The 10,614-nt window shown below is 37.6% G+C and overlaps 1 protein-coding gene across 1 annotated transcript; it reads right to left on the reverse strand.

Annotated features, from left to right (window-relative positions):
* Nucleotides 1-2,021: 2,021 nt before the first annotated feature.
* LOC110596582 lies at nucleotides 2,022-9,631 on the reverse strand (the record flags this gene model as incomplete). The annotated part of the gene is made up of 2 exons (XM_021717795.1): nucleotides 2,022-2,069; nucleotides 9,572-9,631. Coding segments are annotated over 2 exons (108 nt in total), but the record flags the coding sequence as incomplete, so codon positions are not given.
* Between the last annotated feature and the right edge of the window lie 983 nt (nucleotides 9,632-10,614).

Below are 10,614 nucleotides of genomic sequence, written 5' to 3' on the forward strand. Positions count from 1 at the left end.
TGATTGGGGACATATACACTCTCCTTTGCTCTTGTTGACTATCTTGGTAAAAATTATCTGAAAATCAACTTAGTAAATTGTTTAAAAATAAGGCCAGGCATGGTGGCTAACCAGGCATGGTGCTTTGTGCCTGTAATCCTAGCACTCTGGGAGGCTGAGGTGGGAGAATTGCTTGACCCAGAAGTTTGAGATCACCCTAGGCAACACATCAAGACCTTGTTTCTACAAAAATTCTAAAAAAATTAGCCAGGTGTGCACCTGTAGTCCCAGCTACTCAGGAGGCTGAGGTGGAAGAATGAGCCCAGGACGTGGAGGCTGTGGTGAGCCGTGATCCTGCCGCTGCACTCCAGCCTGGGTGACAGTGAGACCCTCAACTCAAAATATTTATAATATATATTATATATACATAAATAAATAAAAACATTTGATCTTGACCCAGTAATTTCACTTCTAATATTTACCCACAGGGATAATTAGTATAGTGCTAAAATATTATCTTATGCTTAAAATATATTTTTTTTAAATTCTCACAGCAATTATTTACTGAGCATTTATTTTTCACTGTTACTGGGGCTACAGAGGTGATTGTGTTGGCTTAGTTTATAACTAAAAAAATGGAACATCACAAATGTCCATCAGTACAGATTTAATTATATAATCTTCTTAGTACATCTGTTCTTCTGGGCTATTTTTGGATGTTTGGTCTATAAAAATAATTAATCCTCATATATTGGGCACTTAATACACAGTAAAAATAATTATTTATTAAATGTCCATCATCCCAATAGATGGTGGCACTACTATGTGTGTTGGGACACAAAGGACAGTCACAAGCATGTGATAGCCACTTTATCTTATCTGGTCTGTTTCATTGATCCTTGATCACACTTCAAGGGAGCAGAATTACTTAAAAAGCTACAATCTTAACCCATCAAGATACTAGAGTAAGCACAGTAAGAGAAATAAAACAAGAGAACCCATGAACACACTTAAGTATATGAGTTTTTAGTGTGTGATAAAAAAATTTCTGATCAGCGGTAAAAAACAGGTTATTACAGAAGTTATATTTGTATAATCAGTTAAACATTTGAGGAAAAATTAAGAGCTTTATTTTCTGAAATACATTCAAATCTTTTCAGAGTAGCCAAGAGAAATAAATTAAAGGCATCCAGATCAAAAGGAAAGAAGCACAACTATCTCGGTTTGCAGATGGTATGATCTTATATGTAGAAAATCCCAAAGAATCCACTAAAAAACTGAGGACTAGTAAATGAGTTTAGCAATATGGCAGAATATAAGATTGATGTACAAAAATTTATTGTATTTTTATATACTAGCAACGAACAATTCAAAGAAGGTAAGAAAACAATTCCACTTGAAATAGCATGAAAAAGAATAACACTTAGAAATAAATTTAATAAAAGTCCTAGACTTGTTCATCAAAAGCAACACCATATTGTTGAAAGAAGTAAAAGAATAGCTAAATAAATGGAAAGATGCCCTGTGTTCATAGGATCACAAGATGTAATATTATTAAGGTGAGCGATATTCCCAAGATGATCTACAGATTCATCGTAATCTCTCTCAGAATATCAGCTGGCTTGCTGATTCCAAAAACCATATAGAAATGCAGGAAACCCACAATAGATAAAATGATCTTTAAAAAGAAGGACAAATTTGGAGGACTCACTCTTCCAGATTTCAAAACTTACTATAAAACTATAGGAATCAAGATAGTATGGTACTGGTATAAGGACATTATTTATAAATCAACGGAATATAATTGAGAGTACAGAAATAAACCTGACATTCATAGTCAGTTGATTTTTAGCCAGAGTACCAAGAAAATTTAATGGTGAAAGAAACAGTCTTTATAACAAATGGTACCGAGACAAACAGAACTCTACATGCAAAAAAATAAATGTGGACCTCTAGCTCACACCATCTACTAAACTCAAAATAGATTAAAATTCTAATTATAAGAGATAAAACTAGCCATGCATGGTGGCTCACGCTTGTAATTCCAGCACTTTGGGAGGTGGAAGCAAGAGCCCAAAGGTTTGAGACCAGCCTGGACAACTTGGTGAGACCTCGACTGTACAATAAATCAAAAAATTAGCCAAGCATGGTAGCGTGCACCTGCAGTTCCAGCTACTTGGAAGGCTGAGGCAGAAGGATTGCCTGAACCCAGCACAGTGATCATGCCAGTGCACTCCAGCCTGGACGACAGAGTAAGACTTCGACTCAAAAAAAAAAAAAAAAAAAGCTCAAGCAACAAAAGAAATATGAATAAGGAAAAAATTTTTGCAAGTCATACCTGAAATGGGACATATTTGTAATGTATTAAAAACACTTACAACTAAATAATAAAAAGACAAATAACCCAATATTAAAATGGGCAAAGGATCTGAATAGATATTTCTCTAAAGAAAATAAACAAATGGCCAATAAACACATACTCACCATCATTAGCCATCAGGTAAATGCAAATCAAAACCATAATGAGATACCTCTTTACACCTACTAGGATGGATATGATTAAAAAAAGATAATAATAGGTGTTGATAAAGATGTAGATAAATTGGAAACATCACATACTGCAGATGGGAATGTCAAATAGTGCACTGCTGTGGAAAATAGTTTGACAGTTTCTCAAAATATTAAACATAAAGTTACCATATGACTCAACAATTCCATTCCTGGGTATGTATGCAAGAAAAATGAAACACATGTACATACAAAAACTTGAATGTGTATATTCCTGGCAGTATTATTCATAATAGTTAGAAAGTAGAAATATTTCAAGCGTCCATCAACTGAATGAACAAATATATCCGCACAATGGAATATTGTATGGCAATAAAAATAGAACAAAGTTCTGATACAAGCTAAAACATGGATGAACCTTGAATAAAACATTGTGCCAAGTGGAAAAAACCAGTCACAAATGATTACATATAGTAGAATTCCATTAATATGAAATGTTGTTTGAAATAGGTATATCCCTATAGACAGAAAGTAGATTAGTGATTGCCTAGGGCTGGGGAAGAGGTATTGAAGAGAAATGGATAGTGATTACTAATGGGCATGAAATTTCTTTTTGGGGTGATGACAATGTTATAAGACTGATTGTGATGATAGCTGCACAACTCTGTGAATATTTATATATATATTGAATTGGAGTCTCACTCTGTCACCCAGGCGTGCAGTGTGCAGTGGCATGCTCCCGGCCACTGCAACCTTGACCTGTTTGGGCTGAGGCGATCCTTCCTCCTCAGCCTTCCAAGTAACCGGAACTACAGGCACACGCTCCCATGCCCAGCTAATTTTTTTATTTATTGTAGAGACGAGGTCTGACCATGTAACCAGGCTGGTCTTGAACCCGTGGGCTCAGGCAATCCTCTCGCCTCGGCCTCGCAAAGTGCTGGAAATATAGGCTTGAGCCACCGTGCCCAGTCGTCTGTGAATATATTAAAAAGTCATCAAATTATGCACTCCAACGGGTGTGGTATGAGAATCATATATCAATAAAGCAGTTATAAAATCTGTCATAATACTGATGATTTCGAAGTATTACATAGACTTTCTATACAACAGATTGAATTAAGGTGCATAATTTTTCTCTATTATGGATGTTTTTGTACTTATATGATAGTGCATTTATCTGATTATTTTTTCTGGGTTTATCCTAAGAAATTGAATTGATGAATCAAAAGCTATGAAAGCTTTAACATTTCTTGATACATGTAGTTAAATGTTTCCTATTTTGAAAATTATAAAAATTACAGAAAACCACAAATATGTATATAATGTAGAGAGTGGAGTTGTATGCTGTATATTACTAAGTTGTTCTATGCGTATTTCATATACATAATTTAAATATTCAGCAGAATTATATGATATATACTGTTCTGCTACTTGATTCCTCTCTCTCTCTCTCTATATATATATATATTCAGCACATTCTTATGTCAGTATAGAACTACCTTATACATTTTAATGGTTGCATATTATTCTACTCTTTAGAGTTACCAAAATTTAATCAATTCCTTGTTGAGTAACATCAGAAATGTTCCATACTTGTACTATTAACAACAATGTTCCAATGAATATCTAAATGTAAATTTCATTCTTTTTTTTCACCTGAGGAGGAGGTTTATTTATTTTTTTTTAATTTTTTGAGTTGGAGTCTCACTCTGTCACCCAGACTGGAGTGCAGTGACATGCTCCCAGCCACCGTAGTCTCGACCTGCTGGGCTCCGACTATCCTTCCGCCTCAGCCGTACAAGTAACCAGAACAACAGGCATGCACTACCACACCCGGCTAATTTTTTATTTATTGTAGACATGAGATCTCGCGGGCTCAGGCAATCCACTCGCATAGGCCTCCCAGAGTGCTGGGATTACGCGCTGAGCCACCGAGCCCGCCCTTAATTTTTAAAGGTGATATATCCCATTCTACAAGTGACTTTTCCACTTTTCCCATTGATAAAAGTGGACAGTGTCTCTTCCCTTGAATCTTGGAGAACCTGAGACTATTTTGATCTGTAGAGTACAGTGTAAATCACTTTGTATTACTTTGGGAACACTCATTCCAGGAGAAGCAGCTACCATGCAATAATTCTGCCTACTCTAAGACCAATGTGTCATAAAGGCCATATATATGCTCTTTGGTTGATAGCTCCAGTTGAATTCTAATCCAACAGCCAACAATAACTGCCAGCCACATGTTCGTAAACCCTCTTGCATTTCCATCCCAGTCCAACTTTCAGCTGACATCTGGCCTCAACCTCACAAGAAACTAAATAAGAACCTAACAGCCAAACACTTCCTGAAAATAAGTGATTGTTTTAAGCCGTTAAATTAAGCAGTAATGTATTATGCAGCAGTAGTAACCAAAACAATCTGTATAAAAGATATAATAATACCAATAGTAAAGAAAATTATAAATAGATATTCCACAAAGCCTAAAATATTTACTATCTGAACCTTTAGGGAAAAATTTTGTCAGCCCATGTCATAGACCAAAGGGAACAACTTTGTCTCAACAAGTGCCGCCACTATTATTATTAAGATGTGATGTTAAGTGAATATTAATATAGATGCATATCAGGGTACAGGTATCATTCTGTTCATTGTTGGGGGTAACTCAAAATAGATATAATTTTTTATCAATATTTTTTATTTTAAAATTGTGGGGTACAGTTAAGGGTTAAGTATACAAATATGCATCGTTCAGGCACCCTTGTTGATAAGGGGTGTCTCCCTGTCCCCAGACAGATATTGACTACCGTTAATCCCACCTCCCTTCCCCTCTCGCCCCCCATAGTTTCCCACCACTATCAATCCTTTTCTTATAGTATTACGATAGATGTTCAAGGACCACTGTATGAGTGAGAACATGTGATACTCAGATCTTTGTTTCTGTGAGAGATCACTCAGTATTATAGACTCTAGTTCCATCCAGGTTGCTGTGAAATTCATGATTTTGTTCTTTTTTATGGCTGCATGGTATTCCATTGTGTATATGTACCACATTTTTAAAATCCAGTCCTCTTTTGATGGACAGCATGGTTGGTTGGTTCCAGGTTCTTGCTATTGTGAACAATGCTGTGATAAACATACGTGTGCAGGTATCTTTTTTATAGAGTGATTTGAGTTCTTTGGGGTATATTCCCGGTAGGGGGATTGTGGGGTCATATGGGAGGCCAATATTTAGAGCTTTTAGGAATTGCCACACTGTTTTCCACAGAGGTTGCACTAGTTTTCACTCCAACGATTGTATGAAATTTTGGAACAACCCATTCTTGAGTGCTGAGCACCTATATTCTAAAAGTTGATGACTGGTATAGTGGGAAGAGTCTGTAATTCAGATTTAGCACTTACTTTAGAAAAGTATTTAAACTGAGGATGATGGTTCACACCTGTAAACACAGGTACTTGGAAGGTTGAAGCAGGAGGATGACTGAAGCCCAGGAGTTGGAGGCTGTAGTTAGCTATGATTGTACCACTGCCCTCCAGCCTGGGTTACAGAGCGAGCATCAGTCTCTAAAAATAAATAAATAAATAAATAAATAAATAAATAAATAAATAAATATTAAAAGTATTTAACTTCTTTTAGGCCCAGTGGTTTGCCCATCTGTGAAATGGGAGCATGGATAACAGTCAAAAGACTAACATTATCAAGGGTTGACAAGAATATAGAGTAACTGGAACCCACATACACACTCTGAGTGGAAATATAAATTGGTAAAACCACTTTGGAAAATTGTCAGTATTACTAAGACTAAGCATTCATGTATGATCTGACTCAGCAGTTGCATTCTTGGTATTATTTAACAGAAATAAGTTTTTTTAATATTCACTAAAAGACATGAACAAGATTGATTATTAAGTAAAAAACTTAAAGCAATCAAAGGTTTATCAACAGAAGAATAGTGTTACAGTTCTAGAATGCGTTACAATACAGCAACGACAATGAACAAACTACAGCTACAAACAACAACATGGCATAAATCTGCAAATAGTATAAATGACACTTTCATTGTAATCCCTCTATCTTCCTCCTGCCCACAAAACCACATCCCTGTGGAATCAAAATGGGTTCAGGTTTGAGGACACAAGAATTCAAGGAGAGAGAAAAGCAGAAACAGCCCCTAATGGTGGATTTCCCAGCTGTTGGAGTTTATTAAGGGAAAAACATGCTTATGCATTTTAATTTGAATTAATTACACAAATGGATATTGAAGTAGATCAAGCAAATCAACACAGCATTAGCTTTTATTTTAATGTGTTTTTTTTCAAGCAGATTAATGCAGAGAAGTGCAGTTTCTATAGGCTCAAACACTTCAAAAGCGAATGCCCTGTTTGATGAAGTGAGATTCAGGAGATCATCCTGGGTCCTGTTGTCAGAGCTAATCCAAAATCTACCTGACTGCGGGTAAGGTACTTTAGTTTTCTGGGACGATCCCATCTGGGAAAGGACTCTCAGTTCCTAAGAGGGATAGAATTCACTATTCATTTATTTTAATAAGCCCAATAACTATACATATTATTTATTATTAAAACAAAATTTCTGGTGGCACATGACAAAATATCTGGTCAAGCATCAGGTCCTCCCAAAGCAATATGGACCCTACCTAATTTCAACCCCCAAAGGTTGATGTTGTTCACACTTACCTCTGTGTAGGAAGATCTTGGAAGCAGAGACAGTTAAATTATGGATAGGTTTTAGTATTTCATGGCAACAGCAGAAGCTGTGATGGGTAGTGTCAGTCTGTCACAACCCTCTGAAGGGCACAGTGTAGCATGACAAGGACTGGATTGATGACCCAGTGAAGAGGAATCTGGATGCACTCATGCTCCACTCATGTCCTTCTCAGGGACTGGGCAAAACCCTCCTGTGATTTGTTTTTAAAGTCCCTCTTAATAAGGACAAAGAGTAAATGGCCACTTATTCAAGCTTCCTCCTCTCCATCCCACCTTCATTCTCTTCTTATCCATGAGTAACAAGCCAAGATCACAGAGGAGGAGGGTGATGAGGGACCAGGAATAAGAACTGATCCCATTATATTGGCCACTGCACTGGGAGCTAGGATTTCATCTTGCTAAGTTGACATGGTGGGTTTTATTTTCAGGCATAAGTGCTTGGAGGTGAAAAAAAGAAAAGAAAAGAACTCAACTTTCAAATAGCTTGTGGGTGTGAGTGTGTGGAGGGGAGAGTCGCCTTATTTTTCTTAATCAGTCACCATGTGCTATGGTTTGAATGTTTGTGTCTACTCCAAAATTAATGTTGGAACTTAATTCCCAATGCCTCAGTATTAAGAGTGGGGATCCTAGGAAGTGATTAAGCCATGAGGACTCTCCCCTCATGAATAGAATTAGTGACTTTATAGAAGGGCTAGAGGGAACTAGCTAGGCCCACTTTGTCCTTCCACTTTATGCCAAATGAGGACACAGCAACAAGGTGCCATCTTGGAAGCAGAGACCAAACTATCACCTACTGGGGACTCTAGAACTGTGAGAAATAAATTTCTCTTCTTTATAAATTACTCAGTCTCAGGTATTTTGTTACAGCAGCACAAATGGACGAAGACACCAAGGTTCTTCTTAATATGACATATGGAGATATGTCCACTGCTACTAGTACTGGATTCATGTCCTTAAACTGCCATGATTGGGAGTGAGGGGTTAGATAATCAAACAAACAAATGACAGGCAAAGAACCACACCAATTTCCTCTTTAATCTCCAAAGGGAGCATCCCAGGAGGGCTCTTATTGGTTTAGCAGGGTCATCTCCCCACACCTTGGACCAATGGCTAGCTGTGGCTCAGAGGGTACAGGTCCTTTGGCTGAACCAGTGAAGACTGAGACATGAGCTGTTCTCAGTGGATGCGCCCATCATCCGAGTCATGCATAATTGCAGATTATTAAGGTGTTGTTTTTGTTTTTGAGTCAGGGTTTCACTTCGCCCAGGCTGGAGTGCACATGACAAAATATCTGGTCAAGCATCATGTCCACCCAAAGCAATATGGACCCTATGGATCACGGCTCACCGCAGCCTCGACCTCCTGGGATCAGGGGATTCTTCCATCTCAGCCTCCCGAGTAGCCAGAACTATAGACACATGCTGCCATGTTCAGCTAATTTTTTAATTTTTTTGTAGAGATGAGGTCTCGTTATGTTGCCCACGCTGGTCTCAAACTTCTGGGCTCAAGCAATCCTCCCTCCTTGACCTCCCAAAGTGCTGGGATTACAAGCTTGAGCCACTCCACCAGGCTTAAGGTTTAGGTTTTTAAAAACGAAAGATTATGCACTGGAAAAGAATAGAATCAAATACATCTGAATGCGGTGGAATAAAGATTTCAGAGTGCAGAGATCCTAGTAGGGGTATAGTTTCTTGAAATTTTTGACTTCTATATATCTGTGCTTTTGTTTGTGTTTTCATTATGTATTAAAATGAATTTTTTAAAAGTTTGTGATGTTTTTCTTCTAGTAACAGTGTTTTTCATGGATTCTTGCTTGTAGTATATTATAAGTAACAGTTAAAGCCATCTCCCTTAGTCTTTTTTTGTAAAACACAGAATTAGAGCATGTTTTCCCATGTAGCCTCTGTGTTCTCTCATTCGCCCACCAGGTTAATAATCAGATGTACTCACTGCCTCCTCCAGTCTTTCAACATCAAGCCTTATCTTTCTCTCTACTTACCAGATTCACCTCAATCACCCCTACACTTTCAGCTAAATTACAGTACATTTTAAATGTTCTTTCACTAATGTTTCTATTTACTTTTCAAATTTATAAGAGCAAACTGGCAAAAACATTATGACTGTGCTCATGGATTTGATATATTAAAATGCTTTCTCACATAATGCAACATGTATGAGACCAGTATGCTAGAATAATTTTGGTAAAATATTTGTATGGGCTGGGCAGAGTGGTTTATGCCTGTAATCCCAACACTTTGGGAGGCCAAGGCAAAAGGATCACTTGAAGCCACAAGTTCAAGACCAGCCTGGGCAACATAGCAAGACCCTGTTTCCAAAAATAAAAATAAAAAGCTGGGCATGGTGGTGCATGTCTGTAGTCCCAGCTACTTGGGAAGCTGAAACAGGAGGATGACTTGAGCCCTGGAGGTTGAAGCTGTGGTGAGCCATGACTGCACTCCAGCCTGGGCAATAGAGTGAGACTCCAACTCCAAAAAAAAAAACCATGGCATACTAACAGATATTAGCATTTTGAAGCAACATGATATCAAATTAAGTGACTTAATGAAACACTGTTGTTTTCCAGACATGTTCACAGCTCTTTCTCTAAACCTGCACATGGCTCTGAAAAGAGTCTTGGTTCCCCAAAATGTTGTTCCAAATGTGTAAGTCAATCACGTGGTACGCCCTGGGGCGATTTACTTGTACATGATTTTGTGGTACTTTTTGTAGGTCTCCTTTGCAGTAAAATCCTTTTCAAGTCCTTTTATAAGATTTTTCTAATAGACCAGAGAAAGATAAAACTATTCCTGATGAGAGAGCTCAATTTTTCTGAGTCTTGACTCTAATAATGGTATTGCTAATATTTTACCATGTAACAAATATATAACTCATTATATTAGCAAAGGAATTTAAATGATGTACTGAGATTAACTGAAGATTATACCTTTTTTCCTTTAACATCTGAATCATATTTGTATTTTACTGAAACATCTTAGTATTTTTGAATGGATCTTGCTGTTCATTAACTGTGCTACCAGATATAATTGCCAATATTCTTCGCAGGATTTTATATACTCATTTATAAATGTGATTGCTCGGAACTCTCTTTAGCATACTTCCTTCACATTATTTATTTATTTTTTTTACATAAGATGACATTTTTTATTTTTTGGCCGGGCTCAAGCCTGTAATCCCAGCACTTTCGGAGGCTGAGGCAAGGGGATAGACTGAGCTCAGGGGTTTGAGACCAGCCTGGGCAAGTTGGTGAGACCTTATCTCTACAATAAATCAAAAAAATATGAGCCAGGCTGCGGGGGCCCGCCCCGCAAGGGTCGTGGGAAGTGTTGAAGGAGAGACGGATAGGCGACGGACGAAGATCATATACACGGACACCTGCTTCTTGAA

Source organism: Carlito syrichta, unplaced genomic scaffold (assembly GCF_000164805.1).
Source record: "Carlito syrichta isolate Samal-C Ts95f unplaced genomic scaffold, Tarsius_syrichta-2.0.1 Scaffold311121, whole genome shotgun sequence".
NCBI lineage: Eukaryota > Metazoa > Chordata > Mammalia > Primates > Tarsiidae > Carlito > Carlito syrichta.